This window comes from Dermacentor silvarum, chromosome 3 (assembly GCF_013339745.2).
Source record: "Dermacentor silvarum isolate Dsil-2018 chromosome 3, BIME_Dsil_1.4, whole genome shotgun sequence".
NCBI classification, from domain to species: Eukaryota; Metazoa; Arthropoda; class Arachnida; order Ixodida; family Ixodidae; genus Dermacentor; species Dermacentor silvarum.
The window spans coordinates 153,966,263-153,991,375 of NC_051156.1; the positions used below are offsets into that span (position 1 = coordinate 153,966,263).

Sequence of the window (25,113 nt, forward strand, 5' to 3'; positions counted from 1 at the left end):
GCCCCCATCAAAATGCGGCCGCCACGACCTGGATTCGATCCTGCGTCCTCGTGCTGAGGAGCTCAACACCATAGGCTATTGTCGGTGGCTGCGCGGCCCACTCCGGAGGTTTAGAAGATCTTCATAGATGCAAAGTACGTTTAGCTACAAGAACGACGAGGGCAATAGTATATAATGTTATCCACTATTTCCCCAGGCACAGAGTAACACTGACGGTTTTCAGTCGGTCGCATTTTGTGCCTCTGGTAGTACCTTGGTAGTGCGACTCCAGGAACGCCACATGTGAAGCACCTCTTCCAGCCAGCATTGACAGATACCTACCAGGATGTCATTACTTCTACGCAGCAGGAATCACTTTGCGTGATCGCGCCAACATAGCGAACCCACGCATAGATAAAGCATCGTCCACGGTGTTCAAGCGCAAGGCCAAAGATTGCTATCGCTTTCAGTTCTAGACCTTTGGACGAAACTGCCATATTTTGGGTACAGCGAGGAGAAAAGTGTCAATACCCCTAGTGAGGTAAATATTAAATGTATGGACTTTAATGTGGCGCATTCTAAGCGTCGTTTCCACGCCCTTGGTGGTACTCGGGACGATGAACCACCACCTAAATCAAGTTCAGTGGAATGTTGTCAGCCGTGACGAAAAACTCAACGCCACGCGACAGCAGCAATCGCCACTTCAACGCGACGATGCCTAAAAATGAGGTCGACGCATTCAATTCACACTGGAGAAGCAGAGCCCAAGAAATGAAAGTACAGGATTCTAGGCCTGGATCCATTCACTAACTTCATCGTTGAAGGTGCCGGTGCGAAGGCATGCTTTCGGGAAAAAAAACACAAAAAAATCACCAGCCCTTCCCCTGTCAAGAAAATGGGGGTAAGTTAAGCTTGTCGTGTGTGTATCTAACCTTCGTCAGGGTAACGTAAAGTTCACGACCATGTCACGGTAATAAAACATAAACCTTTATTAAATGTATGCATCGAGGGAAGGAAAAGTACAACGCAACCGAAGGAAAAGTTGCACGAAAGGGAAACAAAAGAAGAAGCAAAGTGAACCAAAAGTGCCACGAAAGGGAACGAAAAGTAGTAGGAAAGAGAATGGAAAGGAGTAGGTCAAGTTCCCATACGACAACCTTTGCTTACCCCCATTTTCTCGACAGGGGAAGCGCTGGTAATTTTCTGTTCTCTCTCTCTTTATTTCTCTCTTGCCTTCTATCTCTTTCTTTCTCTCCTTCTCTCTCTTTCTCTCATTCTTTTTTTTTCCTTGTATGTGCCATGGAGCTAGGACCCTTTCTGCACAATCGCCAGGATCGGCCCACTTTTCAGCGTGACGGCACCACCACCACCTCCACCGCCACCGAAACTTGTGAGCCTATAAAGCGTCGCTTAAAAAAAAGCCGGCTGATCCCACGCCATGTAGGAATCGATGTTATGCGAAGCAGTGTGCGGGGAGCCTACCAAGCTAACGAAACGACATTGAGAGCACCCAGACGTAGGCGGCTCTTTCATGACCTACATGAGACGCATGTCATGAGTCCTCAGGAGTCCCTTTAGCTACACCTAAAGACTTTAAATCGAAAGCCTTAGTCTAGCTCATGACTATGACTTCGACCATCAGCCTGTAGCATTTTCATTCACTTAGTACCACATCCAAACCCATTCCATTGGTTTTTGAGTGTGAATCTTTCTTCGCTGAGTCATTATCATTCCGATGTTATGCGAAGCAGTGTGTGGGGAGCCTACCAAGTTACTGAAACGACCATGAGAGCACCAAGACTTTAAGCGGCTTTTTCATGACCTACATGACACGCATGTCATGACACTCACGTCATGAGTCCTTAGGAGTCCCTTTAGCAACGCCTGGAAGACCTTACGGCGAAAGCATTAGCCATGCTCATGAATATGACTTCAACCATTGACCTTTAGGTATTTCCTTCACTTAGTACCCATGTCAGATCCCATTTCAGTGGTTTCTGTGTTAATCTTTTTTCGCTGAGTCATGCTCATGACTATGACTTCTACCATTATCCTTTAGTGTTTCGTTCACTTAGTACCCACGTCAGAACCCATTTAAGTGGTTCTTGAGTGTAAATCTTCTTTGCTGGGTCATGCACATTGACTAGGACTTCTAACATTATCCTTCAGTCTAACATTCACCTTGTACCCACGTCAAAACACATTTGAGTAGTTTTTGAGTGTTAATCTTTTTTCGCTGAGTCAAACGAATAGTATGACAACCGTGTATGACGAATATAAGTGATACGTCATGACATGAATTTCATGACATGCCTGTCATGTAGGTCATGAAACAGCCGCCTATAATGACAATGACTGAGTGAAAAAGAAGAAGTAGTTTATTGATTTGAAAATGACTACGCACCGCCTGGTTGCGTCAACCGGGTCTCCCCGCACGAGATTCTCGACATGTCCCAGTCACCCAAATCAGCGAAGGAAACGGAAACAATACCGCTAACTTACCAAGCACTACTGCAGCACTATCGGCTTGGACGTAGGGTATACCCTCCACCACATCCAAAACTAACGAGATACGAAGGCACCGACTACAGGCGACTCCAGAACAATACCTTCACCCACGGAAGCTTAATAGATCATATGCACCCGACGCTATACAGCTACACCTGTCCACACTGCAACGTTCCAGACACCCTGGCGCACCTCCTACTGCAATGCAAGCACACCCGAGCAAGCATCAGAACGACACAACCAATAGCAGCAGACGCAGATCCAACCCTCCTCGCTGAGACGTGGGAGGCTGCGATCTCCAAGCCAGACCTGGTCGACCAGCGCGAACTCGTTGCCAGGGCACGGAGGGAGATCCAAGCCAGAGGGTTCTTGGAATAAGGAACCCTCCCACCTCGACTGCCAAGTCACTGCTTCAAATAAAGGTTCATTCATTCATTCATTCCTTTAGTACCCACGTACGAACCCATTTCAGTGGTTTTTGAGTGTTGATATTTTTTTCACTATGTGCACCTACACCGGGGTCTCCTATCGACGTGGAATTCGAGAAGTTACGCGCAGTCCGACGGCGCGCTGAAAGGAAATACAGAAGGACGAAATCTACGTACGATCTCGCCCTTTGTCGCCGAGCTCAACGACAAATAAAGCGCCATCTCGAGAAATTAGGAAGGAAGCGGTGGAGAAAGTTCTGTTCTTCGCTGGATCCTCGCAAGCCGCTGGCACGTATTTGGCATGTAGTCAGGAGCCTGCGTTCTCCCCCACATGAAAGGTACCCTTTCAGTGCTCTGGCCCTTTACCAACGTCGCACTGACGTAGAGGTAGCGGACGACTTCTGCAAAATGATTGTGGGCCCAACTCGGCCAGCCTCAATTCAATTCGAGCTTTTTGTGCCACCTTCCCCCAGTGACCACTACGACTTGCTCTTTACGATGCCTGAATTAGAGGCTGCTTTTGCGTCGTGTCGCCATTCATCTGCCCCTGGCCCTGACGGGATTTCGTATTCGTCTCTCTCTCACCTTGGCAGGGCTGGTCGCACTGCGCTGCTCAATTATTACAATTACACATGGGTCACCGGTATTGTTCCGGAGCAGTGGAAGATCAGCCGCCTGGTTGCTCTCTTGAAGCCTGGAAAGACTCCTTATGAGCTTACCTCATACCGGCCAGTTGCATTAGCCAGCTGTGTTGCAAAAGTTATGGAACGAATGGTCCTGGCGAGGCTCGAATGGTTTCTGGAGAGAAATGATCTTTATCCGAACATGATGACCGGCTTTCGGCGAGGCCGTTCTTCGATTGACAGCGTCATTGACCTCGTTACGACAGTTGAACATGAAAAACGTCGACGCCGACTTGTCGCCGCTGTTTTCTTAGACATCAAAGGGGCCTACGACAACATCCTTCATGAAGCCATTCTCGATGCCCTAGATGACTTGGGCATTGGCGGCCGGCTCTATCTGTGGATTGTGAGCTATCTCAGAGGCCATTTCGTTTACATGTCCACGCCTGACGGAGAGACTAATCGTCATCAGGTATGCCATGGACTTCCTCAGGAAGGAGTTCTCAGCCCAACATTATTTAATGTGGCACTGATTGGCTTGGTGGGCGAACTTCCAGCTCACATCCACATCAGTACATATGCAGATGACATCTGCATCTGGGCTTCTGGTACAACACGCCCCCAACTGCGTGCGAGATTACAATTGAACATTCCGGGGATTCTGTCCGTGCAATGATGTGCAAATATTTGCGCGTGAAAGCGACGCCTAATCGCAGTCTGTGTATCAGGCACGTACGATGGCGTGGAATTCCACGCAGAACAGGAAATTGCATATCGGGATCCCGCCTTTTAAGGCGAACGTGACGAGCGTCTGGCTGAGCCCAGTATGTTTTCGTCGCACTCATTAATTTCGACAGGAGGCATGTGATGTCCGGTCTAGAGAACGGCACTACAGTTCGCAGGCCATTGCTGAGGGCGCGCTTTGCTTCAGCATCGGCCATCTCATTACCATTGAGCCCACAGTGTCCTGGGATCCATTGGAACACTATGCGGTGGTGTTAACGTTAACGCATACTGAAGGTTGAATCTTCACCCACGGTGGTTCGACGGGGTGATATGGAAGGGCATAGCCTGATGTTATATGGGGTAGATGGCTGCGGAGTGCACTTGTGAAACTGCTGTCCGGCTGCTCTTGTAGAACCGACGTCAATGCATGGCAATGGTGTCGTGTAAGTAAGCGTACATATACTCGAAGTGGTTCGTGGGACAGGTATACCGATAATGGGCATACGCGGGCTTCCTCAATTGTGTCTTCCGGGGATTGCGATTGGTTGTGTCGTTCTGATGCTTGCTCGGGTGTGCTTGCATTGCAGTAGGAGGTGCGCCAGGGTGTCTGGAACGTTGCAGTGTGGACAGGTGTAGCTGTATAGCGTCGGGTGCAAATGATGTATTAAGCTTCCGTGGGTGAAGGTATTGTTCTGGAGTCGCCTGTAGTCGGTGCCTTCGTATCTCGTTAGTTTTGGATGTGGTGGAGGGTATACCCTACGTCCAAGCCGATAGTGCTGCAGTAGTGCTTGGTAAGTTAGCGGTATTGTTTCCGTTTCCTCCGCTGATTTGGGTGACTGGGACATGTCGAGAATCTCGTGCGGGGAGACCCGGTTGACGCTTGCGCGGGCCGCGGTAAGGAAACATTAATTAATGATGGTAGAAGTATAGTCATGAGCATGACTGCAAAAATGACAATGACTCAGCGAACAAATATTCACACTCAAAAACCACCGAAATGGCTTCTGACGTGGGTAGTTAGTGGAGGAAACACTAGAGGATGATGGCAGAAGTGACAGTTGTGAGCATGATCTGAGGTGAAGGCGCGAAGACGACGACGGACGAAGAGAGAGCACACACACACAGAGCTCCACTTCCAAGAATGTTTAATCAGAAAAAACGCCACTATTTTATACAGGGAGCGCAATCACAATCCTTGTATAAAATAGTTGCATTTTTTCTGATTAAACATTGTTGGAAGTGGCGCCCTGTATGTGTGTGCTCTCTCTTCGTCCGTTGTCGTTTTCGCGCCTTCACATCAGATCATGCTTAACCAACACGCCCAACTATCCATCCTAACGTCGTGAGCATTACTCAGCAGAAATGACCATGACTAAGCGAAAAAAGATTAATACTCAAAAACCACCGAAATGAGTTCTCACATGGTTACTATTTGAAGAAAACACTAAAGGTTGATAGTAGAAGTCATAGTCCTGAGCATGACTCAGCAAAATGACAATGACTCGGGAAAAAAATTAACACTCAAAAACTTCTGAAGTGGGTTCGGACGTCGGTACTAAGTGAAGGAAACTAGAAAGAATGGTGGTAGAAGCCATAGTTATGAGCCTGATTCAGCAAAAATGACGACTCAGCAAAAAAAGATTAACACACAAAAACCACTTAAATGGGTTCGGACCTGGGTACTAAGTGAAAGAAACACTAAAGGATGGTGGTAGAAGCCATAGTCATGACCATGACTCAGCAAAAATGGCTGACTCAGGGAAAGAGGATTAGCACTCAAAAACCAATGTAATGGGTTCGGATGTGGTACTAAGTGAAGGAAAAGGCTAAAGATTGATGGTCGGAGTCATAGTCATGAGCATTACTAAGGCTTTCGCCTTGATGTGTTTTAAGCCTAGCTAAAGGGACTCCTCGTGACTCATGACATGAATATCATGACATGTGTGTCATGTAGGTCATGAAACAGCTGCCTACGTCTTGGTGCTCTCATGGTCGTTTCGTTTACTTGGTAGGCACCAAAATTAACATAGCATGACAACAGTGTAGGACGAATATGAATTACAGGTTATGACATGAATATCATGACATGTGTGTCATGTAGGTCATGAAACAGCCGCCTAAGTCTTGGTGCTCTTATGGTCGTTTCGTTAACTTAATAGGGTAATCTTGCACACGGCTTTGCATAACATCGATTCCCACAAGGCGTGTTTTGAGTGTTAATTTTTTTTCGCTGATTCATGCTCATGACTGTCAGCGGGAATAACACAAAGGGAATTTTCGCGCAAACTGCCTGTACGCAAGGTGACTGAATATTTGCGCGAAAATTCCCTTTGTGTTATTCCCGCTGACAAAGAGGGAGGATTTGTCGTTTTACCCGAAGGTCAGTTTACCAGCAAGGCAAGGGATGCTATCACGTCTTTGTTCAATAATCAGTGGGAAGTTGCATTGTATAAGGTTAAAACAAAAGAAAAAAACTGTGTAATAGCCTAAACCTTGACCTTATGGCTAAGCACGTGGATAAAAGTGAAACAAAATAGTTTGCAAGTATTGCTTTCCGCAAAATCTCACAAAGTGGGATGCCCTCTAAGGGTAATCTTACAACGTGGGATGCCCTCTAAGGGTAATCATTTCCCAATGTGATTCCTGGCAGAAGACTGTTGCAGGTTTTCTGAAAGAAAAAATTAAATATCTTGGACATCAGCGATGCGTTTGCGGTAAAGAAGTCAGAAATTGTTGTTGAATTTTTAGCAGATAATTTTGATAAGTGCACGACTGCCATGTGTGTAGACGTAAAAGATCTGTAATATTCGCTCCCTCATGACAGTTGCTTGCTTGTGTGGAAGACAGCATCGATTGCTTTGGGTCTGTTGCGTTTGAATTAAAAGATTAAAGTATGGGGTTTTACGTTCCAAAACCACGATCTGATTATGAGGCACGCCGTAGTGGGGGACTCCGGAAATTTGGACCACCTGAGGTTCTTTAACGTGCACCTAAATTCAAGTACACGGTTTTTTTTTTGCATTTGGCCCCATCGAAAAGCACGAGGTCCGGGGTTCGATCCCGCGACTTCGTGCTTAGCAGCCGAACACCATAGTCACTGAGCAACCATGGCGGGTGCTCTGTTGCATTTCAGAATGCTGCTGATGTATCAGTGGCAGGGTTCATAGAACTTTTACATTTTTATCTATACTCGACCTACGCGGAATGGAATCATGAAGTATATTTACCGAAACATGGGGTCAGCATAGGGTCTTGCATAGCGCCGGTTTTTAGCGATTTGTTTTTGGCGCACCGTGACAGGACGGTAGCCACTCATCTAGAAGATTTTAAGGTTTTAAAGGTTTCGAGATTTGTTGATGATATTTTAAATTTTAATAGACAACACGTAGCTAGCGCTGATCAGGACCTTACATCCTTTTTAAGACTGTTTTAGGCCACTTGACTTGACCCACGAACTACCGGCTGACAACAAATTGCAATTTGTAGATTTAAAGCTGATTTTTGCAGAAAACCACATAAGGTGCTATTACCATCCTAGGGCTAACAAACCACTCCTTTCATATTCATCCTCCCACTCGAAGCTTGTCAAATGGGCAATTGTGAACATGTGCTTCACCAATGCTATAAAAATTGATGTCTTGTCGTGATACCCGTCAACCTGAGTGAGCAAGCCAGTCGGCTAACTGCGGCTGGTTATCCCAAAGATGTGCTTGTTTCCGTGGCGGAAGGCATGATGAGGAAATGCAAGACCAGCCGGGGTGAACAATCCACAGAAAAGAAAAAGACAGCGGTGAGACCGTACGTGCATGGTATCTCCCATAGGCTGAAGGGGATTGCCAATAAGGTGAATGTGAAGTTGATATTCTCTGCTCCAGAGAAGCTATCAAAGTTGTGTAAGCTGACAGACCCTTTTCCCAAACAATCAAATGGTTCTAAAGTGAAGCATAGGAATAAGTTTGTGGAGTGCTCGCAAGGGGTGGTTTACCGTATTCCGTTAACTTGTGGTCGGATATACATAGAGCAAACTGGCAGATGCACAAGAACACAAGCGAAATGTGGCAAAACCAAGGGACGGAAACCTTTCATAACATTCCCATGATTGTCCCAGCAAAACGTGCAACTTAATCTGCGACGCAGTGCACAGTGGAGGCCAGAAGCAATGACCGAAACATGCGTGAGGTAATCGAAGCCTGGCTGATTCGAAAAAAGGGAGCATACTGTGTTAGTACACCGTCAGTTAATCTTTCTGACAACGAAATCGCATTCCTGGACGGTATTGACGTGCGCACACGTAGAGTGTGATTTATCTATTGTATATTGTGGGCGTTTATTACGCACGTCTTCTTCATCTGTATATTATCATCATCATCCTACGTTGCGCGATCCTCATCTTCAGTTATGTGTGATCATCATCATCATCATCATTGGGTGTGTGCTTTTGCTGGTTCACTGCCGAGTACTCGGGCCGAATAAAAGTCGTGCCAACAGAGACGTCATAAGTGGTGGAGGTGCTCTTCGATCCTCAGTCCTCTGCCCCCTCAGTCTACCCCCTGGAGCTACGTTCAGGCCGCCGCTTGGGCCCACTGTCCGCTAGCATGTCTGAGGACGCACCACCTTCCACTTCTACCGCTGCCGTTCTGACACCACCAGCCACCCCTTACATCCTAAGCAGCCACCAGCGTGACCCCCATCTCTTCGCTGGTCTTCGTGAAGCTGTGGAGGACTGGCTCGATGACTACGAGCGAGTCAGTTCCGCTAATCGTTGGGACGACCTTAACAAGCTCCGCCACGTCTCCTTCTACCTGACGGGTGTGGCGAAGACATGGTTCTTCAACCACGAGATCGACTTTACTGACTGGGCTGCCTTCAAGCAGCGGCTGCGCCAAGTATTTGGTACACCGGCCGTTCGTTCTACCATCGCAAAGAAAACCCTCGATACTCGCCAACAACAGCCAGGCGAGTCTTACACATCGTACATAGAGGATGTTCTTGCGCTTTGCCGCCGTATGAGTTCATCTATGCCAGAGTCAGACAAAGTGCACCACATTCTGAAAGGCATTAGATCAGTCGCCTTCAATGCCCTTGCCATCAAGAACCCCGCTAAAATCGCTGACGTTGTCACAACGTGTCAGCGCCTGGACGAACTCTAGTCTGTTCGCCTTCAGCCGGACGTTGGTGAGTATTCTTCTACGACGGACCCACATCTGCGTGTCGTGATACGAGCTATGATACGCGAAGACTTACAGTCAATGGGCTTGTCGTCACCGTCCGTGTGCCCCAGCGCGCCTTCTAGCGCAGCCTTGCGTGACATCATCAGGGATGAACTGGCGTCCTTGACCTGCTCTACGCGCGTGCCACCCTCCGTCTCTCGTCCCCTGCCAACGTACGCGGAAGTTGCTGCCACGCCTCCAGGCAACGTCAACTCCACGGTGCCGCTACGCACGTACGCGTCGGTTGCTGCCGCGCCTCCAGTAAACATTTTGTCGATGCCGCCCGAGCTTTCATCAGCCCATTTGACTGCACTGACTCCCGGATCACCTAGCCCCCTGTACTATCCGCCATGGCGTCCGTCACGTCCCACGTGCTATTACTGCGGCTATCGCGGCCATATTTCACGTTTCTGCCGCAAGCGCCAGCAGGACGAGCGTCGGGGATACGACATCTCTGAACGCAACTTTTCCGGTGGAGTCTCTTCCCAACGCCGGCGTTTCTCTTCACCTCCGCTCCGCTCTACTTCTCCGCCCGCATCGACTGAAGACCGAAGTACTTACCGTTCAGCCAGACGCCGCTCCCCTTCGCCGTTCCGCCGCTCCACGTCACCACTACGGCCCGTCTCCCTCAACTCTAACATTCGTCCGGAAAACTAAGCGGTGCAGTTTTTGAAGGACAAACTGCATACGACACCAGGACTGATATTCCTCCAGCGCGCCCGTCCAATTTGCTCTCGGTGTTTGTCCAAGGAGTGCCCGTCGATGCTTTGGTGGACACAGGTGCGACAATTTCTGTTATTCACGCTGATTTATGTTCCCGTCTCAGAAAAGTCACGACGCCATGCGATGGACCGACGCTAGTTGCAGCCCAAGGAGACCCTGTTCGACCTTCCGCTCTTTGCACTGCCCGTGTCCTGATCGATGATATCCTGCACCATATACAATTAGCTGTGCTGTCCCCATGCGCTCATCAACTTATTTTAGGGTGGGATTTTCTCTCTTCTGCTTCCGCGGCTATTTGTTGTGGCCAACGCGTCGTCCATCTTACGGACACCGACTACTTACTTGGGGAAGACAGGTACACGCCGTTGCGCCTGATCGCTGCGGAAGATAACGAACTGCCTCCCGGCCGACAGCGCATTATTACCATTATGTCGACCGATATCGACCATGGTGACGTCTTGGTCTTGCCCTCTTCCCGTTGCCTTCATAAAGGCATCGCTTTTGCGCCAGGTGTGGTTCGATTTTACAATGGCTCGGCGCTTGTCACCGCCACGAACGCGACATCGGAGAAAATTCTCCTTCCGCAAAGCACCACAGTGGCTTGCGCGGCCGACCCAGGGCCTGTATGCGTCGTGCCCCTTACGACTATGTCTTCCAAAGACCCTTCTACTTGTGCTACTGCTTCTCCCTCCGCCCTTACTGCAGCCATCAGCAGTGACTTGCCACCTTCACAAATGCAGCAGCTGCTTGCTTTGTTGAACAAACACGCAAATTTATTTGATGTCCATTCGTCGACTCTGAGCCAAACCACAGCTGCAGCGCATCGCATTCAGACAGACGAAGCGTCGATAGTGCGCCGTCGCCCGTACCGCGTGTCCCTAGCCGAGCGGAAAATCATAGAATAAAATGTCGCGGACATGTTACAACAGAAGGTCATCCGGCCCTCAGCTAGCCCTTGGTCATCTCCGGTTGTTTTGGCGCAAAAAAAAGACGGTTCCGTGCGTTTTTGCGTCGATTACCGGGCCCTCAATAAGATCACTCGAAACGACATATACCCTATGCCTCGCATTGACGACGCCCTTGATTCACTACAAGGTGCAGAATACTTTTCGAGCCTCGATCTGCGTTCCGCCTATTGGCAAATTCCCATGCACGAAGACGATAAAGAAAAAACAGCGTTTGCCACCCCTGATGGACTTTACGAATTCAACGTCATGCCTTTCGGGCTATGCAATGCACCTACGACTTTTGAACGCATGATTGATACCGTGCTGCGTGGCCTGAAATGGAAAACTTGCCTCTGCTACCTGGATGACATTGTCGTCTTTTCATCCACATTTCCTCAGCACCTGCAACGCTTAGATGAAGTTCTGACGTGCCTTGCCGACGCTGGTCTTCAGCTCAACACGAAGAAATGCCATTTCGCCAGCAGATCTATTAAGGTCCTGGGGCATGTCGTGAGCAAGGAGGGCATACGTCCTGACCCTGACAAGATTGCTGCGGTCCTTCGCTTCCCTCGCCTAGAAAAGCCTAAAGACTTGCGAAGCTTCCTTGGCCTCGCTTCTTATTTCCGTCGCTTTATAAGGAACTTTGCATCCATCGCTGCGCCACTACACAAACTACTTGCTTCCGGTGTACCCTTTCACTGGTCTCAAGATTGTGAAGCAGCCTTTGGCATGTTGAAGGGCGCCCTCACGTCTGAACCTGTGCTTTGCCATTTTGATGAGACTGCACCGACTCTCTTGCACACAGACGCTAGCGGCCACGGCATCGGTGCCATTCTTCTGCAACGCAACAACTCTTCGCACGAGAGAGTCGTTGCATAGCCAGCCGCGTACTCACCGATGCCGAGAAGAACTATACAATAACTGAGCAGGAGTGCCTGGCGGTTGATGGTCCGTACAGAAGTTTCGTCCCTATTTGCACGGGCGTCATTTTAAAATTGTTACGGACCACCACGCATTATGCTGGCTCTCCACTCTCAAGAACTTGACTGGACGGCTGGGTCGCTGGGTTCTCCTCCTGCAAGAATATGACTTTGACATTATTCATAAGTCAGGCAAAAAACACCAAGATGCTGACGCTCTTTCTCGTTGCCCGCTTCCTGCGCACCCACTTGACACCTCGGCAACTGCGTCGCAAAGCAGCTCTTCGGATGTCACTTCTGCGCCGGTTTCCTCTCTAGCCACCATAGACCGCCTTTCTCCAGACGACGATCAAACATTTGCATTTCGCCAAAGGGCTGACCCATATTGTCGGCGTATGATAGACCACCTCTCTGGCGCTTCTCGCCCACCTAACGCGCGGCTTCGACGCCAACTCGCACAATTCAAGCTGGACAATCACGTGCTGTATCGGCGCATTTACCACCTTGACGGTCAACGCTGGGTGCCCGTTCTACCGCGCTTTCTTCGAGCCCATGTCCTCAGAGCATTCGACGATGACATGACTGCTGGCCATCTCGGTTTCCACAAAACCTACGATCGCATTCGAAGCCGTTAATATTGGCCTGGCCTTTCTACTAGTGTGGCGAGATACGTGGGTTCCTGTTCTCCGTGTCAGCGTCGCAAACTCCCAACCTCTGCTCCTGCCGGCGAATTACTGCCTATTCCGTGTCCTGGCGCACCATTTGAGGTTGTTGGTATCGACCTTTACGGGCCCCTTCCTGTTACTGCAGCTGGAAATCGGTGGATAGTGACCGCCATCGACCACCTGACGCGCTACGCTGAGACTACATCAGTGATCACTGGCTGAGCTTCGGAGGTTGCCGACTTCGTCCTTCAAGCTATAATTATGCGCCATGGTGCTCCTCGAGTACTGCTCAGCGACCGTGGAAAGGTCTTTCTCTCGCAACTTTTAAACGAAGTCCTGCGCTCCTCTGGTACCACCCACAAAACAGCGTCGAGTTACCATCCACAGACTAACGGCTTGACAGAGCGATTTCATCGCACGCTTGCCGTCATGATCGCCGTATATATTCAGCCTGATCACAAGAATTGGGACAAGCTTATACCGTTCGTCACTTTCGCCTAGAACACGGCCGTTCAGCGTACCACCTGCTACTCGCCATTTTACTTAGTTTACGGACGGTCACCTACTTCCCTTCTAGGCGTTCCTTTCTTCGATGCTCCTGTCAATCCATCTGCATCGTCTAGCGAAGAATTCCTTTCACGACTCGCCCAGTGTCGCCAGCGTGCTCGCGTCAACACGGCGGCCAGGCAACACGACCGGAAGATCATTTATGACACCCTCCATCGCGTTGTGTCCTTCCGACCTGGTGACGAAATACTTCTATTGACGCCCCTTCGCACGCCTGGTTTGTGCGACAAGTTCCAGCCGCGTTTCATCGGGCCCTACATCGTCCTGGAGCAGACATCACCCGTCAATTATCGCGTGACTCCTGTTGTCGCCGCCACAGACCGCCGTTGTCGCAGCACCGAGGTCGTTCATGTCTCCCGCATGAAACCCTTCACGCGGTGGTCTTCGTACGTCGCCTTAACTTGCGGCCAGGATGGCCGCTTCCACGTGGGGGGGGGGGGGGGGGGGGGATTAGTGTGGGCGTTTATTACGCACGTCTTCTTCATCTGTATATTATCATCATCATCCTACGTTGCGCGATCCTCATCTTCAGTTATGTGTGATCATCATCATCATCGGGTGTGTGCTTTTGCTGGTTCGCTGCCGAGTACTCGGGCCGAATAAACGTCGTGCCAACAGAGACGTCATAATATTTGTATCTTTCATGCCTGCTTCGGTATATATGTGCCTCTGTGTTTCATTCAACGTCAGTTGAAAGTTAGCGCTGTCCTGTGTCTCTGTCACGCCCCTGTCTTCTTTGAATTGCGCTAAAGGCTTTGCCAATATGAAGAAATCGTGCCAACTAGCACAACAATCAGGCTTGCATAGCTGTTCGATTCCCTTCTAAAGATACGCCAGCCAGCCCAGCCCAGTCCAGCCCGGTGCTAGCCATTGCTATGTAGAACAAAGGCGAATAAAGCACACAACCTGCTTACAAAAAATGGTATTTACCGCGCCCGAGTACTTCAGTTCTCATATTACAAGGTTACTTCTGACATACTTATCGTTTGGTAGATATCTTCGCGTGGGTAATAAATTATTATTCCAGGAACCACTAAATTGAGGTACTTATATGGGAAATAACGTGCCAATGCTGCATATTTATGTGTCTGAAAAACTGCGCCATTTAAATTTATTTTGCGACATATTGATGATGAAAGTTCACAAGAAGGACCTTCACAACAGTCGTCCGTAGACCCGGGCGCAAAAATAAACGCTCGACTTAGCTAGGTGAGAGAGGGGGTCTCCCGTCTGCAAAAACGTAGTGACTCAAGCAGCAAATGTTTTGCCTAGCAATAATTACTGCGTAAGGCCAGATTCAGTCTGGGTTAGACCATATTATTTGCGGTTGTTGTTCATGCATATGTAAAGTAATCGGGTAAGGATATTAAATGAGCTACTATTATAGATATTATATTATATTACTATTACTACATGTTTTATAGTGTCACTGATTGTTGATATCATGATGAGCACAAAGAATGACAGATTAATGTATGGGAAATAATTTTTGAACAAAAATGTAGTTCGGTTGCATATATTACAATGAAATACAAAGGTGGATAGACTACTATGGGTAAAATAGTTAAGATGTACGAGAATTCATGATTAACCTTCCTCGCTCTACACGTTTGGAAAGTAATGGGAATTTCAAGAATATAGTTTGAGGCACTGTCCGACTACAAGCATTATTCCGAACAATGAGACGAGATAGCCGAGAACAATGCGAGATGGGATAATGACGAGTACGCATGGCGATGACGAAGTGCGCAAACCGCTTTCGCAATATCATAAAGCGCAGTAATGCTTACCAAACAGCCTTTTCCGTCCGCAAATGGCGTCCCATTAGGCTGCTTGCAACCTTGCCATGTGCGCACCTGCAAAATAATAATAAATCGTTTCTATGGCCTTCAGGTCATTATTTATCACACAAAGAAAACTTTATTATTATAGGATTAATGAGTGGGATCATTTCTATCTAAAGCTCCTGAAGCCACTAACGGGAGTAACTCGAATTTCTGCGAGAGTCATAGGTAGCGTAGACATTTCTAACTACTAACGCAGCGCCGCATAGCATTTCTGGTCCTGTGTTTTCCCGCAACCTTCTTCAACATCTCTCATACCGAAAAGAAAACCTCATCTCTTTCTTTTGTGCTTTGAGTAAGACCCGAATAACATAATTGAATGCGACGGCACAGCACTTCTTGCAATTTCATATTAGTGAGCCTAGGCCGGTTTTCATATTAGTGAGCCGGACCATTTCCGCGAGCTCGGTGCCTTTACGTTAGCTGAGAGAGTAGGAGTAAGAGCACGAGACAGTAGGTGTAATGATGGTATAACCGACACATTACAATCAACGAAAAGTTCGTAATGCCATTCAGTGCCTGAGATAAACAGAAATCTATGTAAAGAACGCAGAAAGCAGCCTCAGCACATCTTCAATAAGCAAGATGTGTTCGTCACGTAGGTTTCAGCAGAGCACAGGTTTAGAGAGTATCGGTAACATCGTGATTGCTGGTTCTGTCACTCGTGCAGTATGACTGGAACATCCAGACGTTTCAGCTTGGAACACAGTTCTGATGTCATGAGACCCACAGGGGGCTAGGCCAATAAAAGAACATGGTGTAAAGTGCGAGTCTGATACATTTCCAGAACAGAATCCTTGGAAAACCACTGCTAGAAGAGATATACAGATGCGGCCTTCTACTCAAGGCGGACTCCTCGCGTTATTTAGTTCGGAAGGACGTTAGTTAATGCAGGAAAGAAAGTTCTGTGTACCAGCCTTAAAAATACCGAAGCAGAGAAATATACCACTATTCGACAGCGTTATCTCGCACTTAGAGCCCCTCCCCCCCCCCCCCCCCCAGTGTTTAATGCACGTAGCGAAGAGCATCACATATCAGTCAACAACTCTGTCAAAACCTTTAACAAAAAAGCAATGAATGGTTACGTTGTTCGACATCAACGTTGTAATATGCCTGAAAATAAACCACACGAAAATTAGCACGAATGGTGCAATAGGCAAACATGACAAGTAGCACTCCCCGAGTGCACACCATAGCTAGAGAGGATACCTTTTATGGCGCTCTGAGTGTTTCTTTTTTTCGTTGCGCTCAAATACCGCGACGTCATCCCGTAGACATAGAGTAGTTTCTGAAGGTGACCTTCGTTCTTTTGCGTCTTCTTTCTTAAGAGTCTTCTTTCTTATGAATCTTCTTTCTTACGCGTTAAAGTCGACAAGTAGGGCCGTCTCAAAGTTTCAGAAACATGGAAATCATGCCCTGCTCGCACACTCGTTCAACCCATCAGGTGTAACGAATGCCGTTACGCCTAACGAAGCTGTTTAAGCTAACCGTAAAATCATGCTCGTCGACCGAAAAAACATCGCTCAGCGATGAGTCACCTGGGTTGCATAGCAACCACCTCGCGGAGCGGTGTGTGCTTCGCCTAATCTCCGTGCCGTGCACATGTTGCCTTCAGATGGGACGCTAAGGAGAGGGAATGAGAGCATGCGCGCGGCGCGCGCTTTGCTCGGGAGAGAGAAATAGAAAATGAGAGTGAGAGAGAAAGAAATTGTAGCAGCACCAACGAGGCAACGCGCACAGCTGCTGCCGATGCATCCCCGTTTCCCTGCATTCGTGTCGAACGCGCGCGGTGTCCGTGAATGCAGCAGGCACCTCTGGCGGCGGCTCGGCAGGTTTCAACCAGCCGCGCCCCGGCAAGTAGGCGCTGCTTGGCCGTGACGTCACCGGAAAGATAAAGCTCGGAACCGCCGCGACGGAGGCAGAACTCTCTATGACTCTGTGGCGAGTACATGTACCCTTGACATAGGACGACCAATGAAGATCCGGACACTCGAAGAAGCTGTTTTTATTGAAACGCATCGCGTGGTCAAGCGAGAATCTGCGGGTCGGCGGCGAGCCGATTTGGAATACCGTGCCTAGCAGCACTTAATATTTTGTAGCATACCATGATAGTGCCCAATACTACCGACTCGCAAGACGGACGAAACCCCGACCTTATCCCAAGCTCACCAAGGGACAGGAAGTCACCTGGCGCCGACTACAAACGCACTCTTTTCCCAGCCCACAAATATACGCACACTTTTACCCCGACTTGACAGACCCACACTGCTCATTATGTGGATCCATAGCCTCTTAAATCATATTCTCTGGGACTGCAGAAAAGATCCCCCCCCCCCCCACCACCACCAGATCTCCTATCCGCTACCTCGCCTGAAGCGTGGGAAGCGATACTTATGAACCCGAACCTGGAGGTTCAACTTCGGGCCATCAAAAGGGCCGAGCAGGTGGCTGCAAGGCATCACCTGGTAGCCACCCCTCACTAAGCCAAATTAACCAAATAAAGTTGTTTCCTCCTCCTCCTAGCAAAACTTAGCCAAGCGTAGTGAAACTTGGAAGAAGCTAGGTCAATCACCAGCTCCACTAATAACTCCAGCCTTGCACCACTAATTAGTGCAGGCTGCCCACGTTTTTGTTCCCGTGTCAGCTCGGTGCATCGGAATTTGCCAATAACCAGCTCTCTGATCCACGGAAGAAAAGTAGGAAGCGGAACGCAGGCAGTCGATGGCGTCATCAGTACCGGGCAGTGGAAAGACGTCTTTCTTGGTAACGGAATTCAGTCGGCGGTAGTCAACGCAGAATCTCCGCGTACCAGCTTTCTTCTTTACAAGAATGAAGGGAGTGGTCCAGGGGCTCGCCGATTCTCGAATTACTCTCTTTCCTAGCATCTCTTGCACTTGCTCGTTGATGATGTTGCGCTCTGGCCGATCCACTCTGTAAGGTTTCTGCCATATCGGATGCGCCGAAGCGGTCTTGATACGATGACGTGTTCGAGACGCTGGAATTAAAGGCATTTTGCTTCTTTTCCAATCGAGTACTTTCGATTGCTTTGAAAGAACACCCGGGAGTGTGTAACGTTCACTTTGGTTAAGTGACTTGCTGATCATTGACGATGCGGAACGCTATAAAAGCCTAATCAGTTCACTGCATCTTTAATTTACTACCCCGCTCTAGCATGGAACGAGATGATGGTAGTGAGCAAACGCCAAGTAGACGCCAAGTAGACGCCGAGCAGACGCTGTGGCACAGTTGATAATTTGTAAGGGCATTCGTCCGTACTACTTGCTAAGAAGGTAACTGCAGGGAAAGCGTACGGGTGCAGCAAAGACCTGCTGTCGCATACATGTAAACGCAGCTTATGGTTATGGCGTCAAAGCATTTTTTGCGTCAATCGACCAAACATGGGGAATGTAACGGGATTGCAAGCAGACGCTGAGCAGACGACGCGGCGCGGATGAGCACATCTCGACGCGCATTCGGCCTTCCTATTGGCTAAGAATTCGTGTAGCTTCCACAGTGCTGACAACAGCTTGTGAGATGGAGTATAGAACATGTTACTGGAACGTACACAACAGAAAATGTAGGAACGACCATGTCCTCCGAGACAAAAAAGATGCATTCATCACGGGACATCACGGGCGGCTGGAAACTGCGGAAAGGTGCCCGCTTCTGCCGTAAACAGTTGCCCAAAATTACGTCATGTGTAGTTCGTGCAATAATCTCGAATTATGTGGGAAGCACTCTGCCGCCCACACGTCCACAGTACAAGGTCCTGCAGTACATATGCGTCACAGCTCATGTTACGGAATGTCGCACCAGGGCTTAGACCAAACATCACTTTCAGACCAAGAAGGTTCCTAAAATTAACATTCATCATAGAAATTGTCGGCGACTGTATCCACAAGTGCCATGGAAGTTACGCCAAAACATGTACATGAACTTTGTTCTTCAGCATAAACACTGATGGGGGTATATCTGTCGATAGTGCCTAGTATCTTGCGGCCTCACCCTCATTGTTCGCACCGACTAGTTGTCCAGCGGCGGTGACTGCGTGCGTCGCCGCGGTGATGGGGATCAGGGAGCACGTGGAGCTGGTGGTGGCGTTAAGCTTCGATGAGAGGCCGACGACAGGTAGCGTAAACTGGTAGGTGTGCGTGGTGGCCGTGTCGTAGAGAATGGGCGGTCGAAAGGGTGGGAAGACATGAGGAAGGGCTCTCACTGGTATGTAGGGGGCTTGTTGCAAAATCGCGAGGATGTGACCCGGGACGCCGCAGCTGTAGCACACTGGAAGATGTCGAGATACCCGCGGCAGCTTGGAGTAACCAGTGAAGGCATTGAATAGCAGTATCGCTCTTCATAGGAACTCTGGCCAGCCGACGTTCGTTGAGAGAAACGAGGCGAGCGAAAACGCCGTTCGTAATTGGAGTGTGTTCGATATGAGTACTCAGATCGCAGTGTGGGCCTTGTTATTCATCTACATCTGCTGCGCATTAACTGATGGCTGCCATGGGGCCGGAGCGGCCGTCATTCGAGCGCGTTCTGTTTCTCTTGCGTATCCGTTCTGAAAGTCGATTGGGTAGTGAGAGAATTGCTGACATCAAAGCAATTCTTCTATTACAATTTACCGAATTTTCTACGTGACGTCATTAGGCGACATTGTGTCGACACTAGCCACTGTTGGGACGTTAGACCGACGGCCAAATTTTGGAGCTATCCGTCGCATCTTCAGTGTTTCAAATGTGTGACAGTGCTGCATCCCGTCGGACACGAAGTTCAGGTTATTGCCAATCAGGAAATTGTGCACGTCTTTGGCTATTCCCTTAAGAACGAGTTAAACCTTGTCCTCTTCAGTCATCCTGGGACTCACTATCTTGCACAGCTTCAAATTTTCTTCAATATATGGTACATGTTTCCCCTGGAAGCTTTACCCTCTGAGCCAATGCCTGCTCCGATCGCTTCTTCGCGTTGGAATCGCCGAAGCACTTCTGAAGTTCATAAACAAAACAATCCCAAGTTGCGCACATGCCCTCGTGGTTCTCATGCGACATGATAGCGGTGTTAGCAAAAATACAACATGACTGAGCTGCGCTGCCGAGTCCCAGCCGTTGCTTCTGCTCACCTGCTTAGAGTTCTTGAGTCACACGTGGACGTCTTTGGGTGAGGTGCCGCCGAAGTTAGGTGGCACTCGGTAGTATGGCCAGGGAGCCGTAGGAGTTGGTCTGGATTTGGAACATAATCTCGATCGGCGAAGGCGGAATTCCGGCAAGGCAGTGGCTGTTGCGAAGTCCAGGCAGCAGAGCTTCCGTCAGTTGGGTTCGTCTTACTCAGCACCTCCACCAATCTGTTACGGACTCAGGAGAGGGTTAAGTTTTTTTTTATTGCGATAGCAATCATATGGAGACTTTAACCGGATTTCTGCCGTCGGCGTCGCCGTCGCCGTCGCCGTGAGGTTCCGTATAGATTCCAAGGGCGATAAAATCGTCGCCGCGCGCCGTATGCGCGAGCGAAAGCGCGCGGGGGACGCGCGCTATCACGCAGGGCGATTTCCCCCGCGCGCTATCACGCTAGAGCGAACGCACGGCGGAAAGCAAACGCGACCATCGCGCGAAAGGCCGTGGGGGTATGGGAGGGAGGGAGGCGGGGCGGCACTGTGCTTCGGCACAAAAGGCGTATCTTACCGCTCAATCTCCCACGCGAAAGCATGAAAGCGGGAAGGCAGCGCGTGAGGGAGGGGGGGGGGCAGCTTCTCCTCTGCCAACAACTTCTCCTCTGCACTTTGCCCGGCGGTGCCGGTCGCCCGCACCGTCTCTTATCTCCACACGGCTGTGACCTTTGTATGCGCTGTGCATTCGCCGCTCAGTTTCCGTTGAAGCGATAGACCGCGCGAACCTGCGCTTGCTGCCAGCATTTTGACAGTCGTTGTCTGCGGTCATTCAGTGTGATCTATTCATGTTTGCTTGTGCGCGCTGCCACCGCGATTGTTAATTCAGTTAGTAAGCGAATGTGTCCAAGTTTATGCAGCCGATAAAACCACTATCCCTACTCCGAATAGCTCTCTACTAATTTGCTATCGCAATCGATGCTTCGCCTTTCAGGCGAAACTGCGAAATTTTTAATGATCCAGGCACAATGACCGTGCAAATCGTAGAAACAACGTCATCCTCCTCTTTCTCTTCTCCTGCTTCCCTCGCGTGTTACTGGCAGTGACTTTCTAACATTGTTGTCACAGTTTATGCGCAGCTGTCACCGTGTCTAGTAGTAGCGTATTTTTTATTGAACAGACCTCAAACGAAGCATGCTTTCTGACAGCGCCTTTTGTTTCTCCTGTGTTCTTTCCATGCGTGAAAGGTGCCACGAGCGAAGAGCGGTTATTCTCCACTTTTGTCACGGCCTTGGCCTTAGCCAATTTCTGTCTCCGTTTTTTTTACAATTATACCTCCAATCTGGGCTGTTACGCGTGAATACAAACGTAAACGCTGCAGCTTCCGCAATGCTATTGCGGGTGCCTAACGTGTAATTACAGCCGTTCAAAGGGCATTGTGTGGCCAGGGAGTTCCAATGGGCATTCTGACAAACGACGACTGACCTCCAGAGGCCATTGTGGGGACGCCGACGGAGTTCTGGCTGGCAATGGCTCACTGACGCCTTTCCTGCTTTCGTATACGATATACATTATACACACAATCAACAACCCTACGACACAGCCTGCAAGAGAGCAGCAGCCGCAGCAGTGCAGCAGCAGCCACGAAGTGAAGCAAAGAAAGCTTAGGTGAGGCGATGTCCTGACTTCAGTCTGTGAAGCATCCGTGACACCGGCAGTTGGTTTTACTCCGCCACCTTCTCGTGGCTGATTTTCCGGCTTGTTTACACATCTCGCCTCCAGCGCCCAACCGCCGCGGGCCGGGCCGGGCAGCGCGGTCGCGCGCGTGCCGTAGTAATCTAACCATGATGCACTACCACGATACGATTGCTAAAGACTTGTGTGTTCAGGTATTCTGCACTAGCGTTGGATGGATGGATAGATGGATGGATGAATAACTTTATTGAGGTCCTTCGGTGCGCACGATGAGTGCGCAGCGGGCAACTTCCACGTCGGGACAGAGAGGCCTTGCCCCCCACCGCGTCGCGGGCCCGATGGGCATCCCAGAGCTGTGCTTCAAGGTCCGAGCTGCGTAGAGCTCGGTCCCACTCTTCATTGGTGGTCCTGGCCCCCGGCGCCAGGGGGCGACTCCAGAGTATCTGATCAAGGCTAGCTATATCTTTACAAATTTTTCCGCATTACGTAAGTAATCATTTTCTTGACTCACCTTCGTAGAATTCAATTTCAATTTATTTCCTCAAGAATGGAGAAAGGTCCGAACAAAAAGTGGAAATTCTTCCACTTGACAGAGATTCGGGCCCTTTGTACAAGGCATACAGCAAGCAGACAGATAACAGACTCAGACAGTATAGACGTTCAAAGAAAATGTAAAACAAAAATGAATCTATTATTTGCACATGTACCCTATTTGTAAGCAACATTTCTTGCTTTATTTCTATTTTTTTACTTTATATCACTAACAAAAACCACATTATACTGTCGCGTTGGAACGAAGGTAAGAGACGAGGACACGTATCACAAAACATAGCCGACCTCGGGACCACTCCAGCTGGAGGAAGAAGAGAGTACCGGTCCCCCTCCCCAACCCCCATAGAGCACCCCTTTTCTTCCGGAAGGTTTCACCTATTAAATGCCGAAATAAAGAAGTTAAACAAACAGCTTCTTCTTCTGTCTTCTTCTTTCTAGGGTTTTACGTGCCAAAACCAGTTCTGATTATGAGGCACGCAGTAGTGGAGGGCTCCGGAATAATTTTGACCACCTGGGGTTCTTTAACGTGCACTACAACGCAAGCACACGGCCGTTTTTGCATTTCGCCTCCATCGAAATGCGGCCGCAGTGGCCGGGATTCAATCCCGCGATCTCGTGCTGAGCAGCGCAACGCCTTAGCTGACTAAGCCACCCCGGCGGGTAACAGCTTCTTATAGTAGTCTAGCGTAGAGACGTCTTCTTCGTCCTCTAATCTCTGTTAGCCCTACGCACGAAACCAAGCCTACTAAAGCTCCCGTCGTTGTCTTCGTCGTCGACATAGAAGAGACGCGGCATTTGCCTTCCTCTAAAAAGAAGCATCGACCCGATGCGAGAGGAAGTCAGTCACTGGTGGGAAGTCCCTGGCACAGTCACTCGCTGACGTACGATTCCATAAGTACTACGTGCACAACTTCAGGCCACTGCTGGCGGCGCCTCGTGCAATATGGGCTATCTGGGACTACCTCGTAAGCAACGTCACTTAGGCGTCGTAGTACTCGATACGGTCCAAAGTATTGCCTCAACAGCTTGTCGGATATCCCCATCTTCGTATGGGCGTCCAAAGCCACTCTGTATTGCCGGTTTCGTAGGTTACTGGTCCATGGCGAGCGTTGTAGCGGCCTGCGTCGTGGTCTTGCTGTTGGCAGATCTGCACGCGCGCGAGCAGTCTAGCTTCTTCGGCACGTTGCGTAAACGCATCTGCATCCGCGTCAGCGCCATCGCTTTCGTGTGGGAGCATTGCATACAACATCGTCCGTACTTATCGTCCATGAACACAGCTGAACGGAGTCATCCGTGCGGTTTCTTCCTTAGCGGTGTTGTAAGCAAAAGCTGTGTAAGGTAGGATTTCGTCCCAATTTTTCTGTTCGACATCCACATACATTCAAAGCATGTCTTCAAGAGTTTTGTTAAGGCGCTCGTGAGTCCGTTGGTTTGTGGATGGTAGGCTGTCGTCTTGCGGTGAGTCGTGCCACTGAGCATCAGGACATTATCTAAGAGCACCGTCGTGAATGCGGTTCCTTTGTCTGTGATTACGATGGTTGGTGCAACCATGTAGCAGCACAACATTCTCTGTGAAAAATCGCGCCACCTCTGCTGTTGTGTCTCGCGGGAGAGCCTTTGTTTCGCCATAGCGAGTCCGGTAATCAGTCGCGACAATAACCCAGCGATTTCCTGCATAAGACGCAGGAAGTGGGCCCAAAAGATCCATTCTGATCTGGTGAAATGGTGTCCATGGGACCTGGACGGGTTGTAGCAAATCGGTTGGTTTTGGTGGGGGCGACTTGCGCCTCTGGCAAACGAAGCAATTTCGTACGTGAAGTTTCAGGGCCATGGCGAGTCTTGGCCAGTAGTAGCTTTGTCGTACTCTGTTCAGTGTGCGCGTGTAGCCTAAGTGACCAGAAGTGACCTCGTTGTGACATGCTTGAAGTTCATCACTCCGAAGGGGTGTAGGAACGTCCAGTAAATAGCTGCATCCAATGGGTGAAAACGTATTTTTATAGAGAACATCCGTGGGTAAACAAAACTATGACAGTCCTCTCGGAACAATTCTAGGCGCCTTGGGTGCTCGTCCATATAAAAAATTAATAAGGGCAAGCAACTCATGGTCATCACGTTGTTGATGTGCAACGGCGGCCGTATCCAGAACACCGAGGAATGGCGATTCGTCTTCATGGGATGAAGCAGTCGACTCTATCGGTGACGTGACAGGCAATCAGCGTCCGTATGCCTTTTCCCCGACTTGAATATGACCATCATGTCGAACTCTTGTGTGGCCGTACAAATATGGTCGAAATTTTATAACCGCCCATACCACCGCAAGGCATTTCTTCTCAGTTGTCGAGTATTTTGCGTCTGAGAGACAGAGGCTGTGATTGCGAAGAAGAAGAGGCGCTGTTTTCTGCAGCCCTTTAGGGAGCACGACTCAGTGCCTTGGGGAATGGGTGGGGGATCTAAAGAATAAATAAAAGAGAGAGAAGGTGGATCGATTACACAGCCCTTGACTGTCAGGGGTAGCCAGGAGGTGCATTCACAATTTGCACGACAGCCGAGTGTCCTCCAGGAATGTGAGAAGGAGCCTGAAGGTGGAGCCGTGGTTACGACCGGGAACGAGCAGCTGCGATGCCGAGT

At 49.4% G+C, this 25,113-nt stretch overlaps 1 protein-coding gene across 1 annotated transcript in view; it reads right to left on the reverse strand.

Annotated features, from left to right (window-relative positions):
- The window catches only part of LOC125944015 (uncharacterized), a 175,713-nt gene that overhangs the window by 139,406 nt on the left and 11,194 nt on the right, over nt 1-25,113 (reverse strand). Inside the window, exon 3 of the mRNA XM_049663744.1 lies at nt 15,087-15,152. Coding sequence (XP_049519701.1) covers nt 15,087-15,152 — 66 coding nt within the window. The remainder of the gene's footprint in view (nt 1-15,086; nt 15,153-25,113) is intronic.